Raw genomic sequence first — 19,980 nt, 5'->3', positions numbered from 1 at the left:
GTGTCTCATCAGTCGTGTGGTAGTTCTATAGTTACCCTCCTCCTCTTATAACACTTTGCTTAAAAAACAACCCAAATAAACGTCTTGATGAACTAAGTATGGCGCGTTCTTCGGAATATATGAACATCTGTCTGTTTTTCTTAAATATGCTAATGTTGTATATGTTCCGGGGAGTCGTGTAGTGATTTTTTTTAAAAATAAAACAACAACAACTTGGTTGGTCTGTATTTTTACTCACTCGATTTGGTGATGATTTTGTGTGCTCAATTGATGGGAAACCACAGGGAGCTGCAAGCGGGCTGAGACACTGACCACAGGCAGCTCGATCCAGACTCAGTGACAGACCTTGTGGTGACATCTGCTTTTACTCAGAGAGAGCACTTCAGCACTTAATAAAGCATGTAATCACACTGTTGTAACTTGGGAGTGGACAAAGCAAAGCTCAGTGAACGCTTCATATGCTGACTTTTCAGTTTTTCAGAAATGTCTGTTTCTGCTTATCAGATTTATCAGCAATTCTACATTTCAAACGCAAATGAAGACAAACAGCTACTTGAAGCCTTTATGATTGATTACAGGTCTTTAAGCAAGCAAGAAAGCCATTTACAACAAAATACTTCATTAAAGTTGATCTTTTTTCCCCTTCATACACCTGCATGTAATTTTCTACACGTAAGTGGGCAGGAAAAGGCACAGAGTTGCAGTCAACATTTTTAAACCCAAAGTAATTTAGGAGGCTAAATGCTGCATGTCACAACCGACAAAAAGGGTCTTGTAGGCTTCATGACAGCTGGGTTACAGTTCTTCTTTTTGTTAACACACAACACGACATGCTGATGAGGCGGCCAGACTGTGTCACATTGCTGAAATAGTTTGCCATCGACAGATATATATATATATATATATATATATATATATATATATATAAAATCTCCCAAGCTGTCTCTCAGGTTTTGCACGGACAAAATTCGTAGTGCACAGGCAAGCTAAACTGAAACACACTTTGAGTGTGTTCTCTGCATCTCTTCTCATATTTCAGCTAAACTGCCTCCTCGCCAGGGCCAAGGAATGCATCAAGCGCCATAAATCAGAGGCTTGATAGGAACTTGGCGGCCGGACAGCAGTGCAGAGAGCTGTGTTATGTAGCTACAGTACTGTAAAGATGTTTTAAGGTGAACATTACCATCTTGGAGGAAGAGAAAAACGAGGGGGAGGATACTTTGATTCAGGGGAGTTTTGTCCGAATGACAGAGCAATAAAAGCCCTTCTCACCTCCTTCAACCCTTTTCTTCATATGTGAATCACTTTGATCACCGGCAGGAATACAGGCCTCAAAGCCCAGTTTGGTCGTATTTACGCTGTACAGTTTGAACGCAGGAACCAGGACATGTGTGGTACAAAGTGTACGCAGGTGGGTTTGCTTGAGCTCTATCTTGTGTCTCTTTCTTGTCGTGGTGAGAGAACGAGGGGAAGAGTTCATGTAAAGGAGGCAGCCGGCGCTGTGTGTGCCAGGTTTGTTTGTCACATCTCCGCCTGTCTGCGCCTTATGCAAATGGCCAGGGGGCTGGGAGGGACGGCTCCATGGGAAACTGCTGGTGCTAATCCAGCATGTTGAACAGGGGAGGAGAGGAGCACTTTTCAATAAAGCACCCCCACCCCTCTGCTGTCAAGTCATACACACAAAAAACACACATGTACACACACACACACACACACACACACACACACATACACACACACACACAAGCACGGCGCGTTCTCATCCTATGTGTGTGTATGCTCACGAACAAACATCACAGGGGGGGATGGGGTCGGGGGGGCAACACAAAGACGCACACATGAGTTCGCTTCCTCTCTCTCTCTCACACACACACACAAGCACTGAACACCTGTTTCTTTTCCCCGCATCAAAACAGACATGCTTTAATATGTGAACAAATCCCACGATCTTAAGACCCACTCTCAATCCGCTGGGTGTAATACCAGGGTGCTTTCAATGAGATAACAACAACCCTCAGTGTGATCGGGCTGTACTACCACGTAAAGATAGACTAATAACACGCTCCAGCCACAGAGCATGACTTAGACTATGAAATTTATGCAAATTTGTGTGGGAATACACAGAGCTGAGAGTACTATTTAGAACTAGTGCATTTTTTAGACAGGCCTCTTTTATTCCCAGAGCTCTCTTCTACTACAACTTTGCAAACAGACGCAGGCTGTTGTCTGATGTCTTGAGTGTTCCTTCACAAAGACTAAAGTTCTTCGTCGAAAGAGCTGGGCCCTTTGGGTATCTCAAAATATTAGTTAGTCAAGGAACATACTTATGCTTATTAGTTTATATGTGTCTATTAAATATGAAGCAACAGCTAGGATGGATAGCTTAGCTTAGCATACATACTGGAACCCTTGGGAAATAGCTAGCTACAACTAGCTACTGCAACCCCCCTAAAACCAGAAGTTGTCTCTTTATACACTTAGTTTATTTATTTATTTACCAGGATAAGTGGAGTCTTGGTAACCGAAGCCTCTTCCTTTGTGGATGTATTTTCAAAAAGATTACAATGAGATTTTTTTTTAAATCTATTTAAAATAAGTGAATGTTTAGTTTCCTTTTTGTATTGAAATCATGTGCTCAACTTTATCTGCACCAAACACGAACAACATAAATCTTTCTCACAGTCATAGACCAATAAAGAAAATCTGCACAAATTTTGCCTTAATGACTTCCTGCTAGATAAAGTGCATTACACTTATACTTTGATGCCAAAAGACGAAATGGATCAGATAAATTAATTACCTTATTCCAACAGCACACAAGATGAATATTATATTCTCCCATAAAACTTGGGGATGTGACAGAGGTCTTTGTGCCGGCTTTGGCTCTTGTCCAACAGCCCAGTCCAGCCTCTGCACTCACAGGGTTGTGTGAGAGTACTCGCTGTGCTTCCCCCCCCCTCTCCATCCTCTCTTTGGTACGCAGTCAAACGCATGTCGGAGAACCACAAGGCGCCGTTACCTCTCCTGGATCCGTGAGGGTACAGAGGAAGGGAAAATAAAAAACTGGACAAACACAAAGGCAATCAACAAATCCCCTTTGCTTGAGCCCTGCGAAACATAATAGGGCCAAATCATCATCTATTTAGCTTCGTCAAATCACTGACAGCAGGCCTTGATAAAAGAGAGTGGAAAATATGTAGGGTACAAAACGCTGCCAAGACCCTCACCGACTAGAGCCCCCCTATTGAAGCCAGATGTTGACTCAACTGGCCAATTTTGATAAATGGCATGATGATTACCATTATAGATCGGGTAATTTTATATCAGCGTGCCACATAGTTGGTCCTCTTTAATGATAGCCAAATGAACTCCGGTTCGTGCCCCAGGCCAGGTGGGCTTTTCTGTGCTCAATACGCAGCATGCACTGCCTCAACCGGCCAGTAGGAGGACGCCGCTGCTGCGGACAGGGCGCCTGGTCTTGTGGGCAACTGACGGTGCCCGTTGTTGTCATCAAGTGTCCAGCTGAGCCCTGAGCCCATCACACAAACCCGTAATGAGACTTAATTAGCGCTTTAGGCTGAGTTTTGCCTCTTTCAATGTCGTCAATCCCATTAGAAAGGCTTACTAGATCAGAGCTTCATGTACTTGACACAGTGACCCAGATGGATGTTACCTTGCCTGACCCTCCGAGGCCACAGCAGACTACTGTGGTCCAAGCACTGGAGTCTGTCTCCCATTCCTCAGGGATCAGGGTATTACAGTAGATTAGCTGGAGTAATACCATGGTGGAGTATGGGTATGTGGGGTCACGGGATCGCTCCAGGACATGAAATCCAATGTTTACTTTCAGGGAAAACTGTCACAGACACACTTCTGAGAATCAACAAAATCCAATTAGTTTAATACTTAAAGTAAAATAGTCGTCTTTCCTGATTTGGCACTGTCCTCATTCCACCTCTGCAGCAATTACTCATCTTGTTTCTCTCTCTCAGATGTTCCTGAATGAGGTGATTCTGAACGTTGCCAGTTATCACTCTCATACAGATAATTAGTTCCTCTCATCTCTTTTAGGCCTTGTGCAGAAATGACTGGGCTGAATCTAAAAATAAAAAGACAAGGCCTGTTAATAGTTCTTTAAATTGTTCTCTCAATGTGAAACATAACAACACTGTGAATATTGTATAGCCACACTCTATTTGAAGAGGGAGATGCTAAGTAAACGTGTATTTCAGCCACAGAATGAACATCGCAGGTGGCAGCTCTGTGGCTTCAGATGGATCCGAGCACCACGGAATTCCACTTATTAAATGAATAAAAATAAGATAGGATGTTATGGCCAGATAGAGTCAAATCAATTACATGATGCCTGCATCTTAAGGCAGAGTGTGTGATTTGTGATTTGGCCTTTTTATTTTGAAGTATTTATTCTAAGATACATTTCACATGGGAGGAATGAACATGGGAATGGGCAGAAGACCTAATCTCCACTCTAATCATGTTCATACAGTTCCTAATTTACAAAGAGCAATTCAGTGCTTTTTAGATTTTGTCACAATTTCAGTCAACTGGCTCGAACACAGGAATGTGGCAGTCTAACTAAACACAGATTTAATTGGATGTCAGCCCTCAAACAGGAACTTTTATATTTAGGTCTCAAATTGCAATCATTCAAAATCACATATAATAAAACAAACACAAGAAAGAGCCACGGCAGAAAAGTCATTTTTGTAGCATAGCTCATTTTATTGTTTAAACAGTTTTGCATAGGAAATATATCCACTTCCAGTAATTGACTGCAGTAAAAACAGCTGCTAGCAGTATAGGCTGGATATAACAGTAACAATCACAAAAAGTTGAGCCTTTATTTACACTGATTTTAATCTTGTGGCAATTTTAGCCCCTGCACCAAATGTAACCAGCTTGAAGGCATCGCCTAATGCTCGGCGTTTCTAAAATCAATAAAAAAAGGGATCTCAAGGCCTTCGCTATACAGTTCACAATGGACACCTGTGGCTCCTAAACTGTCAATGAAAAGATAAAAAACAAAAAAGGTTTCCAAAAAGTCCTCTAAAACGTACATTCAGATACATACATAGACCTTTGCACACACTTGCAGTGTAACTACGATCACTACTGGAGACTGTTTACATATTGTTCTGTTGGTGTTGTTGTTGTTGTTTGTTATATATAATTCCACCATGATTCATGAAATCAAAATGTGTGCGCAGAGGGACGTAAAAGTGCCACAAGACCCAAAAATATAACAGCCCTGCAGCGAAAACTGGTGAGTAATCCTAAGAAAAGACATTAGTTCATCCTTTCACTGCTCCTAAAGTAGCACTGACCCTCCCGCCCCCCCGAAAAGAAAAAGAAAAGATAAAAGAAGAATAAACATTTCCTCTCAAATTTTGAACACGCTTGATGCGGGCATTGTGTGCGGACATAATTATTAAATCTCAAAAAAAAAAAACATCAAAGAAGTAATAAAGAGCATATTTCTAGATGAGTTTGCCACATTCGGTTCTGTGTGATGGTGTTTTTCTCGTCAAATATGAAAGTAAGTCTATCACATTTTACAATTATATACAGTAGACACTCGGACAGCTTGAACAGGCACTGCATTGCTATCTTTTTGTCTTCTTTTGGTGAATGTTACATCCTGTAAAAATGCTGGTTTTTATGTTTTATAACAACCTGATGCCAAGTGACTAGCAGCCAGCCAACGTATGGAAGGTGTGTATTGCTCATGAAGGATGAAAATGAAGTTCTAATCTTTTCCTCTAAGTCTGCATGTATTCGCCCTCTCAGTCCCGAAAGACTGTGTGACATTCCGATAAAAGGAAAATCGCACATATTGTGCGCCGAAGGTCGTCCTCGCATAAAGTTGTCCTGTTTCTCGATGATTGTAGTGATCAATGGCGTAATACTTTCTAAAATAAGGTTGCTGTGAGTGTCAAATCTGCCTTGAACACGGCTCTTTCTGGCGGGTGGAACACTGATTAAAATGTCGTAAAGTTACAAGAGCTTTTTGACAGACTACAATCACACCCTGCGTAGCAATAGAAAAACGTAACCATGCGCAAATACACTAGCTATTATCAGCTGGAAGGTACAATATTCTATCCTGAAGCACCTGGGTTTAAAGTAATGTTTGTTTGTAGTGTGAATGAAGTGTTTCCCAAATCACATCAGGCATTGGCAGCATGTGGAATGTGCAAAATGAGCGATGCCTAAATGCTCTTACTGATTTTTAAAGAGATATTTCAGAGAGTCGTCTGCATATGGACAAAGTAGACAGCTCCAAATTAGCCGCCCGAATCTGATCTATTTCCTCTGGAAAAAAAAAGAAGAAAAGAAAAAAATCTCATAGATTAATCGAGGGAAGTTTGTCACTACAGATTTTACCCTGCTTCTCGCTTTACGTCAGGTGCAATCTGGGGCCTTTTCTACTTGTAAAGGGAAGTCACCCCCAGCTGCTACAAGAAACACACTCACACCAAGATCTTGTTGGACAAAAATTCACACCCCAAAAAAATTTGATAAATCACATCACACTCGCTATGGCCACGCTAATGAAAGAACAACAATTCAAATATTCATGAAGTGTTTCCCAAATGGAAATATCGAAGCACTAACCAAGATCAGAAATAATTATAGTGATAATAATTTTTAAAATTGTTGTTTTTTTATATTTATGGATCTGTATAGAATATTCCCCCCTTTTTTACTTTACATACAGAAATACAACTGATGAAAACACTTTAGACTCTACTAATCGGGAAAACCTGGAGAGTTCTAACTCAAATCCAGCCTCCGAACAAAAACCCAAATTACTATAATTTTTTTCCTAAAATGGAATTGACTTATTTTTCCCCAGAATTGAAGATTTACAAATACGGGCTTAAGAGGAGAACTCTCGAGAAAGTTTACAGTGTACAAACTCCTGTCCCACGGCAGGCTTTTTTTTTTTTTTTTTTCAATAGAAAGACCCTCATCTTCTCTCATTGTGTTGTGTCAGAAGCACTCGATCACACATCCAGCTCACACACACACACACACACGCGCATGCACACGAACGCTCAAGCTGCCAAAGCAGAGTTCAAGCTCACAGACTACTGCTATCGACGCAATCAGGATATTTACCATTATGTACAGTCTCCTATTCAAATAAACACCAACAGCACAGTGACCCTGACACATTTGTATCACATACACACACACACACACACACACATTCTCACTCACAAACACACTTGGGGACAATGCACATCAGTGGGGTCTCCAATGGCCAAAGGCTGCAAAGCACTCGTAGTATTTTTCTTTTAAAATAAAAAATAAAAGAATAAAACAACAACAAAAAGACAGAACAGTGCACATAGAACGGGGTGACTTTTTCAATTGTTCTCTCTGCATAAGATATCTGGGTGAAGACGGAGAGACAGAGCTTGACTTGAGGATTATTTTAAAAAATGTGTTCTGCTTCTTAGTCCTCTGCTAGCTACAGCCGGAGAGCTCACGGTACTACCGTCTCTCCGAGGGGAACATTTCTTTCACGATTGTAGGGAAAGAGTGCAAAAGGTGTCACAGCAGCATCGGAGGCGCTGCTCTCGCTGTGAGAAAAGTTGTATTTAGTTGTTTTTTTATCTCCATTAAAAATGGTAAGATAATGATCATATAAATAATGCCCTGTAATACGCCTGAGAGATTTAGTTTAAGACTAGGTTCAAAACACTGTACGGGGGAAGAAGACGATTGCCTATGTGCTAGTTAAGTGCTATATTTTTCTTCTAGTGGATTCTATTTAAGCGTCTACCAGGCCACTGGACAAGTTAAAAAACGCCAATATTTACTTCAACACACTCTACTGGGCTTTCTGCTGGGGGAGTATCTCAGGAATTGACATATGTGCATATCGTATATACATTTATACAAATCTACTGCTTATAAAATACTTTCTAAAGGCTTGCTTGAGCCTGTCTGGAACTGATTTGGACAGGTCTCACTAGCATTAGTCGGTGTGTGATTGTTGCGCAGGTCACAGGCCACTTCACTGATGTGTTTAAGGCATCTACTTGGGAATTGCATTCGGTGACGTCTAGTATAGTACGGCGTAGTATTCGATACGAGCATCAGTAACCGTCGTCAGTTGCGGCTTTAAGGGATCTACGAGAGAATGGGATTCTACGCAAAATGATTTCTTAAAATGATTGTCATACTCAAGTCAAGCCGTCTCTCCTGTGGAAAAAAATGAGCTCCTTCAAGGTCACATGCTAGCACCCCGGGTGGAAAGTTGAAAGGAAGCGCCACAGTAGACCAATCAGTGACTTTGCAGCCGTGGAGAGACCAAGGGTGCATTTCTGTGATACAAGTACTTCTAGAAAAATACCGCCCCTCCCCCTAAAACTCCCGAATTTAAAATACACTGGAACACGTCTCACCGTCATTCGGTAGGCCTATATGCTAAAGAAAAGAAAGAAAGAAAAAAAAAGACCTTGTCATACACTGCATAGAAAGCAGTCTCCACTTTGGTCAATAAAAAAAGGAAAACACCCACAACAACAACAACATCATCAACAACAACAACGACAAACAACGATATCAACAAAATAAATGCATTACAATATTGTCTATCTCCAAACTAGCCTCTAATAATTGACGCATCTATAAGCACTACCTACATAGGCAAAACTTGGTATTGCATAATTTTCATAATTCTGAATTCCACCCTCCACAATAGTAATTGGAAGATGAACAAAATGAGCATTGAAAAATAAGGAAAACAAAAGATGACAGGTTATTAGAGAAACCACCAAAATACGGAAAGAAAAAAAAAACGCTGGTTGATTACAAACTTTAGAACGGCAACTATACACAGCCTTGATATGCAATGCAACTGTGAGATAGAGTAGTACATAAAGTTAAAAATCAACAATTTCATTCAGAGTACAAAACAATTCTTATCATAAAAATGTTAATTTTTTTCTATAATGATAAATGCAGCAAAAACAAGTGTAGTGATGTCTCTATATTCAAAGGCAAGGCACGTAATGTGGACTATATGTCATCGTGCAAATTAAGAGTATTGGAGAGATTTTCCTTGTATAAATACGTCTGGACTGGAGAGGCAATGGCTGTGAACATGCCGTGCACAATTCTAGATTTCAGGGATTTGCCACCACCTGGATTCATAATTTCAGTTTTCAACCTTGCACAAACTGTAGCTTTACACAGAAAGCCAACTGTACATTTGCATGAATTGTACATTTCCATGGATAAACACTTTGCATTCCATATATTTTTTTTGTAAACATAAGCTTTAGAAGCTGATGGCCAAATGCATATGCTCTTGATCTTATCGTGAACATAAAAAACATAATAAAAAAGAAACATGAAATGTCATTTTTATACACTATGTGTGTCTCATGTCTTTACTTATGTTCGGTTATTTTCCCCCCAAAATAAATTATAAAAAACTCCCCATAATAAGGGGAAGGGCTCAAAAGAAGTGCTGGTTTTGCTCAGCGCTGCACAGGTAGCTTAGTGCTTGCCTTCAACTGCCTTCCACGCGTGATATTTTTTCTCTTGTGAGAAGACGGATATGTGACCGAAATCAAATTCAAATGTTTTCTTAAACATTTTACCCATAAAACCATTTAATAATTATCCCCCATCCTTTAGAGTCTTAGGGCTGACAGACTGATAGCTTCCCTTCAAAAATTCAATTGCACTTGCCTCTATGGAGATTTTCTTATTCTCCGTCTTTTTAAATCCTTTTGTAAAGGAGTTGCAAAATCCTTTAATGAGGGGTCCAATCTCAAGCCAAACGTTTAGTGTTTTTTTAAAACCGCATCAAGAGTTCTCAACTCTTTCCGTAAGTATTTACGTTAATTCTTGAAGTAAGTAGTAGTTAAGAATAAACAAAGTCAACACATGTTCTGAACAAAGAGTCGTATCACAGTAAACTGAAATCAAAATCAAAAGAAACACTCTGAATTCACAATTTTTTTTTTGTTCCTATGGTGTACACAGTGAATCGTTTGACGAGGGGAAGCCTCTTTTCAAGAGGTCTGATCGGAGAGATTAGAGTCTCGGAGCCATCCACCAGGCAGAAGGTGTCGATACGCAGACCTCTTCACGTGTGTGTGTGTGTGTGTGTGTGTGTGTGTGTAAATCAAGATTGTACAACTTCCCTCCACATGGAAAAATAGTAGGAATTGCCGCTAAGAGACTAGAGTGTCATGCAATAAAACATTAAGGCATCTATACATCACAGTATTTGAATGGATTGAAAAGTTCTGCAAACACAACAACTGACTGGTGGGTGGTGGATTGGTGGAGCTGGGCAGGGCGAGGAGACAGCAGACCTGAAGCTTTAGCTTTTTTTTCTTTCCTCCGAACCGACCCTCTTCTTCACTTCACGGCCAGTGTCCTTAATGGGGAGGGACTGGGATGGAGGGTTAGGGGAGGGAGGGGAATATGGAAGGGATGAGATTGGGAGGGGGACGATTGTGCAGCTCGTGCTGCTTGCTGGTTTCATCCATGGCTGCGGACACCTTTAGTGCTAACTGTGCGCCGCCAACACCCCCGTCCACGCATTCACCCTGGGGGGAGGGGGGGGGGGGTCATCCGGCCTCCGTGTGCTCAGTTCCCTGACTCAGCGGGGACCAGGGGCTCACCAATGATGTTTATGCTGTAGTTCTGGTGGACATTTGTTGGCAGAATCGGAGTCCCGTTCGACACTTGGAATGGAACTAAGCTCGCCCAGGTACCAGGACTGCGGAGAGAGAGAGAGAGAGAGAGAGAGAGGGAGGGAGGGAAGGGGGAGGGGGGGGAAGACGGGAGAGAGAGAGACGGAGAGATTAGTCACATGCCATTAACTTGTTTTTGCAGCATGCAGTCAAAATCAGATTCTTTCTTTCAATTATCCTTCGCTAACAGACAGCATCACTGCTCTGCTGACAGTCATCAAGGTTCAAGGTCTCACTTTTGTTTTGTTCAGACAGAATAGGGGCGAACAAAAAGGAAAAATGGCAGCACTAGCTCATTAATTTAAGCTGAGGTGATTCCACTTGATTCCCAGTGAAGGGCATCATGTGAGAGGGCCGTGACGCAGGCCCTCCTCTCTGCATTGACGGGCGGTATAGAAAAGCACTAGGGGGAGAGTGTGAGTGCTGGTGGAGGAGGGGTGGGGGTCCCCATACAAAGCTGTCCCATCCCTATTCATCGCACGCTAATGGCAAAACAACACAGTGATTGTTCCTGGGGAGCAACGGTGCTAACTGAAAACGCGAGCGGGAACAAGCAGCATGTTGTTCCCGTGGGGTGCTGCTCTACGTAGATGTCAGATAATTAGCCCCCCCACCCGCACCGCCCCCTTCTCCCCTACAGGCCCCCAGTGTGCACTCATCTGACACCCTCTCACATCGCCCCCGCTAAGTCTGAGAGGTACCTGTGTCGCACGTTTTTCGACCGTATTCACCGTATCTAACTTTTTAAATCGGCATGTGGATGGAGTCCTGGACGGATTCAGGACAGACGTGGAGGAGAGGGGGAAAGAAAGACGAGGGTGGGACAAAGACAGTGAGGGGAAATGAGGAGAAAACAAAACAAGTGGAGAAGAAGAAAATGTTCGGGGGAGAAGATGGATGACACGGAGGAGAGTGGTTTTCAAAAGGGACAAAAACAAAAAAAGGACACGGCTTCGGTCTGAAGATGCTGCTTTGCAGAAGTGGAACACAGACGTGATTCTTCGTGAAGCTTCGTCATAAGACAACACTGTCTGCGCTCATGAAAGCCACTGATCAACCAGTCTGCATTTTATACAAATCACTCGTCGCTGCTCTTTTACTTGAAACAATGGAAGTGCAAATTCAATTCTCCTCGTGGCCTAAAAGAGTCAGTCTGTCCAATAAAGATTCAAAGAAAGAAGGACAGAGAAGAGACGATGTATTCAAAAATGAAAACAAACATCACTCAGGTTTTAGTTTGGGTTTGAGTGTGCAAAGAGTTAAAAACCACCTCAAGGCTAATCCCCTCTAGCAGTTTTTTTCTCCCACTGTCCAGCCCGTCCTCATGCTCTCCTCTCTCTCCTGCTTTATTCCCTCCTCCTCCTCCTCCTCCTCCTCTCTTTCTCCCTGCCAAAAATCATCCGACAGGAAAGGAGGGATTAAGTTTTTCCTACCTTGCTGAACAAAGAGCGCACAGAGTGGCCAAGGGGCTGCAGCGTTCTCTTTTCCCCGTTCGCTTTCTTTCTTTCTTTCTATCTGTCCTCCTCCCTCCCTTCTTCCATCCCTGTCCTTATGAGACTCCTCTCAGGTAATGGCGAACATTAGGGGGACCACACAACTATGAAAGCGGACTCGTGGGCCTTTGTGTCCCTAAACCCGCAGATCGGTTTTAATCTTGTTAAAATCGATGGCTGTCAGTCCGTATCTGCATCCCATAACCTAAAGCTGCACTGGGCAGGAGTTTCATGTAAAGAACTCCTGAAATCCTCCTGTCACTTCTAATTGAGACTTGCAGATTTGCCTTTTTTGACTGAACTTTGACTAGAAACTGTCTTAAAATGCAGAAAGTGAGAGCTCCATCCAAAGACAGACAGACCTTTCAGCGATTGATGTTCTGCTTCTTGTGCATTTTAAGTGATTTGATATGATGCAATCACACACAGGCCGTGTTGAAAGTGCAGTTTTTGGTGCCGCTCTACAAGAATTCTGGGTACTGTTGTTCCAATTTGTCAAGCAGTACTTTTTTGCTGCAATCTCTGTCTGCCTAGATGGTAAAATGTGCTTTAAAAGGACACTATTTCTATATATTTTGACTCCGTACAAGTTGTTGCTTCATGTTCCTGCACTGGATAAGAACAATCTGACCTTGAGTGCTGTATTTCCTTAGGTAACCTTCAAGATGGCCTCCCCTTGCCCTGTCCGAGCTCCCAAACCTCACTAATTCTACTCCCTGCAAGCACAGCCTGGGCATACAGCGTGCTTCGTTTAAGGATTAGCTCCCTAAATTAGATTATCTAATGGCATCTTAATGGATTGCTGACCCATTTCCTGCACAATGGCAACATGCGAGTCTGGCAGCGTTTTAATTTGGGGGCTAGTACTGAAGAGGCATAGCGGAGCGCTCCGTTTAAAGGGCAAGCGAGATAAAAGAGAAATCCGACTGATTCCATCTATATGTTGAATTGTTTTACGTGAATAATCCATCATAGAGGGGGGGGGAAAGAAAAAAAATAGAATGGAATTACCATCCCGTCTTTGTAACTAAATTAACTAAATTTAGTTGGGATCTATTTCATCTGTGCTCATTACTGTACACTTGCATGTAGGAATGAGGAGTGAGTAAAATAAGAGACCTCGCGCTGCTGCAGGGGACATTTTCTCTGCTACCTCCGCCGGTCTGTTAGGAGGCCTATTGAAGGGGGTTCTGCTGTGCTCATGTGTGTTTGTAAAAGAGTTTGTAACTTCAGGGGGCACGCGCTGCACACACACACACACACACACACACACACACACACACACACACACACACACACACACACACACACACAGATGATCTACACTTTCATGGAAAAAGGGAAAAGGGAGACGTAACAGGAAAAAGCTTAGCTCAGCTTGCTCGCTCTGCCATGGTGGAATGGTTCAGGTTTTTCCCCCAGAGAGGGAGAGATACAGTGTGGATGCAAAGGGGGGGGGAAGAGGGCAAGGAGGGACTTTTGTAACTTTAAGTTAATGAGAGTAAAGCATGACTTTAACATAAAGTCAAACAAAGCTCCGCTTGTTAAAGTAAAACATCCTCACGTGGCTAAAAAGCTGACCTGAAATGACTTCAGCTATTCTACATGGTGGCACTTTATGTATTGTAATTACCTTCATCAAAGGTTTGTGTTAAGAAATGAGAACATGTTGTTTTGGTTGAGTGTGAATCCTTTGTATCAAAACTTGGATCAAATTTAGAGTAAAATTCAAACTTGGATGAAGTTTGAAAAATTCACACCAATCTCTTAAATATATGAAGAATAGAGACAGACCAATCCTAATGCTCTCTTAAGATTAGACAGCTAAAATAAGACAAAAGTAAAAACAGTACATCATAAATTACTGGTATAACTATACTGCGTCAGTAGTAACACAGCCACAGATCAGACAAATTCGATTTTTATGTGAATTTATTAGTGAATTTCTAAAATGTAAGAAATTAAAGCAAAGCTTGTATTATATGCTGTTATTAATGGCAGTGTGTGTGTGTGTGTGTGTGTGTGTGTGTGTGTGTGTGTGTGTGTGTGTGTGTGTGTGTGTGGTGTAAGAGACACAGAGAGACGGCATGAAAGAATGAAAAGGTTACCTTTGCCAAGTAATCCCCAAAGTGTCGTCAGTGGCACTGGGGCCATAATGCCTGCCGTTTTGAGTCACGCTCCAGTCACACTTCCTCAGCTGTCAATTGAAACCTAGCAGTCAGTTCACTGGGCCAAGACAACTTCCACTTCAGATCACACTACAACTCAACACTATATACACAAATGCATGCAGAACAGCCTAGAGCAAGAGCAGCAATAATTAAAGAAAAGAAAAAGACTCCAAAATGAGTCCTGGCTGTTACTGACAATGTAAAAATAGTGAATGGAATTCAATATTTGCTGGGGGAGGGGGAATAACAGTCAAATCAAAGCTATGGATAAAACAGACAGAAAGAAAAGGCATGCAATCACAGTTAGTGGTGACAGCTAACCTGGAAGTAAAACAAAAAAACTGAGTTAGTTAGTCACAAGTGAGTGGCATCATATTGGTAGTTCATCTGTGAGTGGTTACTGCATTTGTAAGATGGTTAGCCAATGAAGCCATGCAATCCACCGGATGCATGCACCCTGTCGATAATCATTGCTTCACTGGGAGTGCACTTTCAGATTCAGGAAGGAGTGCGCATGCCCTCAAGCATGCATACTTTTTTCATTAGCTAAACTGTTCGTATTGATTAGGGGTCAAAATTGCACTGAACTTAAACAGCATGCGCGCACACACACACACACACACACACACACACACACACACCCTCCACACACACCCCTCTTTAAAACACGGCAACCGTACATACAGATTACAAATTACCGCAACAAAAACAGCCACACACAAACGGTGTCTCCTTTGCATGCATTATGCAAGCACACGTGTCGGCAATCCAGCTGAGAGCTATCTCTGCCAATACCAACCTAACCTTGCCCTGTGGTCAACACATTCATTTGGTAATGCATCGGGATAAAACTGCACTGTTAGCACTCTGCGTGCAGCGGCAGACGTTTTGCAGAGGCTCTTAAGAGGGATTTAATCAGATATACGCATACACTGAATATTCAAAGCCATTTGCAGCGGTCAAGAAATGTGTTCTTTCTCCTCCGAGCACCTGGGTGGACACATCCGGAGACGATGATGGTTTCCTACTTAAGCCACACTTAAATACAGCGCTGTGTTTCTCTTATGTGGCTTGATTTTTATGTATTTTTTGGCTAAAAAGGCAAAGGAGTGGAAAGAAACAGAGAATTCTAGGCCTTTCCAGGACGTTTCAACGTTTCATTATGTTCCAGTTTGATGTCCGTTTTAATTGATCAATAGCTGCTAAATTAGCACCATAGTAGGAAACAATGCATCTCGTTCCATCCAGTGTGTTGTCTCTGTATTCAGGGGCAGGTTGGGAGACTAAGCCCCCACGCCGCTCTCGCACTCTCCAGTCTGACAAAAGCTTGGAGAGAATGTGCGGGTTGGGCCAGACGCTCGGTGCCACCGCTCCTCGAGGGGCTCGCCATCTGTCCGCTGGCACCGGCACATCAGAGTGGCACGGGCAGCGGGGAAAAGGGGGACTGAGCCGGGGAACGTTAGCAAACAGATGCGGGCAGATTGTGGATTAGGATCCTTCCTTAGATAATACCAAATGACATCTGATCACGGATCTTTCCCTGCGGAATGCTAGATGCTGGCATTCCCTCGAGGGGTTAACCAAGGCGAGAGATGAATGGAGGGTTTTCACACACTCGCTGCCTGGGAATCGTTGAGCAGGTGTGGGAGCGTGTGGTGGCGTTGTTTGGTTTTGTTGTTTTTTTAAGCCGTGTGTGTGTATGTGTGTCTATCTATGTGTATCTATTTTAGTGGTGCTATATTTTAAAACTGCTCTGAAAAGTTATTAGATGGCTATTAAGTTATGTTATAGTAATTAAAGAATGTAATTATCATTCAGTGTTTGTAATTAAAACAATATACAATGATTCCAGTGCTCCACAAATTAAAATGAAAAGGAATCTGTTTTTCCTCTGTTAATATAAAATAATTAACTAAAAGTAGCTCTGACAGCAGTAGAGCCTGATGCAGCGCAAGTCTTGGCCTCTGACTGTCACACAGACAGACAGACAGACAGACAGAAACCACGTTTAAAAACCTTAAATCTCTCGCCGTATGCGTGTGCCTTGCTTCCCTTTCCTACCGAGCCCAGCGACAAACGGCTGCGACTAAACAAGTAAAAGTGTCGGTAAGCCTCACAGATCCCACACAATAAACGTCCTCATTGCCAGATGAGGACAATGACAAAGTATTCGGTGAAAGTGTTGGAACTTGGCTCGGTGTCGGACCGCTTCGCCGGGCCAGACCCCAGGCCGTTAAATCATACCACAGAAAACAAAAACAACTGTGACAAGCAGAAGCATGATGAATCAATTGGAAGACTGTTTAGAGTTCCTTAAGATGACAAGAAGACTTATTCGTTTAGATATAACATGGCTTTCTTTACGTTTTAGTCTTTTTATGCTTCCCTACTAAGACCCAAAGATGTGTTAGGTTTGTCTTTGCTCGGCCTGAAATACTTTCTGTTTCGTCTTGGTAGTGCAACAGGCCCACACAAGCATGTTTAAGGATCATCTATAATAACAAAAAGGAAACAGTATTTTCTCATGAAATTATCATACTGTATGTATATATCTGGCCTTCTGGGGGAAAAGCTTTGGACAAAATTCAGCCGCTCAGCTCTGATCAGACAGCTGATGTCTTGTGAGTAGTCACTTTGTGCCTCACTGAAAGAAGTAGCGAGCCCACGAGAAAACGTGGAAGACAAACTGTGCGACATCATCCAAGTGAATCCTCCCTCTCCTCCTCTTCCTCCCAAGTGGAATAAAAGCATCCCATGACTGCTGACAAACATCCATCGATATATTTTGTTTTGCCTACTCTGAATTTGACAAAAAAGGGGGGAGCAATAAAGGCAAAGAGAGAAAAAAGAAAGAAAGGAGTGAGGAAACAGAGGCCAGCTTTGTCATTTTCACTAAGCATGAAAAAAAATATTTTAAACGAGCTGAGGAGAAACCCAACGATCATTATGTAGCCGCGTGCAGATGCATTCAATTAGTTGTGGTTGGAAAAGCCTTGGCCTGAGACCAGCGCTTTCAATAAGACGGGGTGGGGGAGAGCGCTGTCTCCCGGTCCGACAACACCGCAACACTCCGAACCTCGCAGACACTCACAAACACTCTCACGTACGCACACACACAGACACACACAGGGAGACCACATCTGCCCTAGGACCGCTGCTGGGGCTACCGCGTGATGCCGACGCTAAATATTCAGCTTGTGCACCGTAAATGAGTGTGCTGATTACATGTGTGCTATGTGTGCGTGTGTGAGTGAGTTTTTATAAAATAATGTGCGAAGGAAAGAGAGCTGAGCACATTACACTCTTGAAGACACCCACACGTCCCATCCATCATCTGAGTAGTGACCACACAATGACAATGAATTTCCTGACTTTCTTAAAGAAATCTAAGGAATTAGAAGCCGTTCTCTCTGCTCTCAACACACACTCCAAATTATATCTTATATCTTATAGATATATCTTATATATTTTTGAAGATACATCTGCATGGATTACTGACATGAGGTGAATTATACACTGCTTACAAAGTGTATAAAAATATATATATATATATATACATTTAATTTAGTAATTTAGGATCTTTCAAGAGTTGTAGAAAAGAAAACACATCGGAAGTGTTAATAATAATCCAAATGAAAAAAAACAGAACCGCATCGTATTTAATTTTTTGTGAAGGCTCAATCCTTTTGAGGTCTGAACACCGTGTTAATTCTTTGTGCCTGTAGTGAATGCTATGCTTGACCTCAGCCTACGAGTGCTCTGATCTGATCTCGAAGCGCCTAGAGGATCAAATTCAGAGTGCAGGGATTTCACATCTGATGTGCGGGGGCGATGGGGGACAGAACATGGACGGATAAGGGGAGCAGGTGAGGTGAGTTCTGGAGGGGGAGAGATCTCACCTGTTGCTGGTGGAGGAAGGCTGGATCTCTGGGGCTCAGGCCGACAAAGCGGTTAGCTGTCGGAGTGCCAGGGGCTGAGTAGCCTGGGTAACATGCCATCACAAAAAACACAAATACATGCTTGCGTTACAATTTGCATTTGAGGAATTCACACGTAGCTGTTGCTTTTATCCACAGTGGCTCATCATCAGTCAATGTTGCAAACAAGTTTGTCCCACAAGGTTCAACTTTTGACACACTCCCATTCTTCAGTCATATGGACATTCTTTTCGACAAATACTATTTTGCTATTGTAATGTTTTTTTTTTGTTTTTTTTTTATCATTTACATTTTTTTTCCAAAATGTTGACTTCCAGTCACCCTGCTGCAATGATGTAGATGTTTACTCAAGGTGTGCAGCAGGTAACGGGTGTGGGTTATCAGTGCCGGATGGCACAGACTCACCTTCTGTTGATGTGGTGATGGGCTTGGTGTCTGGCATGGAGAGCGAGACGGGTCGCACAGCGCCGTGGTGTGGGGAGGGAGCCAGAACTGGGGTGAAGTGGCCCGGGACCTTTCCGACCTGACCACTGCTGTTCGGCTGCAGGTGGGGTAGAGAGCGCTTTATTAAAAAAGAAAAGAAAAAAGATATATTCATGCAAAACATGTGGAATGGCTTTGCTTCATCTCTGTGGTTCAGCAGCTTTTGTTATGAAAACTTACATTTTATTGGTCATAAATTGATAAATATTAATATCTGCTTATGTTTAAATAATGAAGGTGTAAAATCCTAAAACAGGTATGGTTAATTCAGCACAAGAAAAAGCAAAGAACTGCATTTTGTTTGGTCAGCCACCATAATCTAACCCTACGGGACGACAGGCAAACTGTGGTCCAGTGACTTATGTTTACAAGCTCTTGTTTGCTTGTAAATGTGCAGTCGGGCAGATCTCAATAAAACAAATACAAGCATGTAACAAACAACACTTTTTCAAAACGGTGAGCATAAAGAAACCTAATGTCCTCTCCTTGTTTCTGGGGTAGTTAGTTCCTCTTAACTGCTCGGTTTGTCCTCACAAAATCATAAACAAAAGGTGACTGGACCGCTCACTCTTGCACTCAATGCTCCATCTGAGGAAAAGATTTGAGTACTTTCATTCGCTGTGTTGTCACAGTTATTACTAAAACTCTGATGGGGGGTGGGGGGGGCAAAAGCAACAATAGATCCTCAGTCACTGATGATGGATTTCCTACATGATTTTAAACAATGATTTTAATGGCGCTCATAAATGACATTTAGAGGATTCGGGCATGAAAAGACTGCGCGAGCTGTGGAGTGACCTGTTACAATGGTGTGAATGCGCGGGTACAGAGTGCGAGGCGGCGAGACTATATATATAGAGAACGACATAAAGGAAGCTAGTGGGAGCTACTCTTTGCAGACGGCTGGAGACTGTCTGGGGCGTTCATTTCAGGGCCGCCCCAAGTTCAAAACTCAAACAGGCCTTTTTGGAAAAGAATTGTGTCCACAGGGTTCCCTTCGATGTGAATAGAATGTTTAATTAGAGTGTAATATAATCTGCGTTAAAGCAAGCATAAAAACATTCTGGCACTCAGCCATGGGATTATAAGCGCTGTGTTATTTGCCGAGCCCCTCTCCCCCCAACTGGTCTTCCAGCGTTCTCACTAG

At 42.5% G+C, this 19,980-nt stretch overlaps 1 protein-coding gene across 6 annotated transcripts in view; it reads right to left on the bottom strand.

The window, feature by feature from the left end:
* Positions 1-10,641: 10,641 nt before the first annotated feature.
* Positions 10,642-19,980, bottom strand: part of LOC306733750 (nuclear factor 1 B-type-like) — a gene marked incomplete at both ends in the record, with an annotated part of 61,587 nt that continues 52,248 nt past the window's right edge. For 4 of the 6 annotated variants that reach the window (XM_079215044.1, XM_079215047.1, XM_079215049.1 and 1 more), the window contains 4 exons: positions 10,642-10,774; positions 14,350-14,438; positions 18,312-18,394; positions 18,756-18,891. In XM_079215044.1, the coding sequence (XP_079071170.1) occupies positions 10,642-10,774; positions 14,350-14,438; positions 18,312-18,394; positions 18,756-18,891 (441 nt within the window). Of the gene's footprint in view, positions 10,775-14,349; positions 14,439-18,311; positions 18,432-18,747; positions 18,892-19,980 lie in introns of all 6 variants that reach the window. The other 2 variants (XM_079215046.1, XM_079215045.1) reach the window with 2 other exon arrangements.

The sequence above is a fragment of the Taurulus bubalis genome (assembly GCF_910589615.1).
Source record: "Taurulus bubalis genome assembly, chromosome: 3".
In the NCBI taxonomy this organism is placed as follows: Eukaryota; Metazoa; Chordata; class Actinopteri; order Perciformes; family Cottidae; genus Taurulus; species Taurulus bubalis.
Note: the sequence above shows the minus strand (reverse complement) of the source record. Positions and strands in the feature narration are given on the sequence as shown.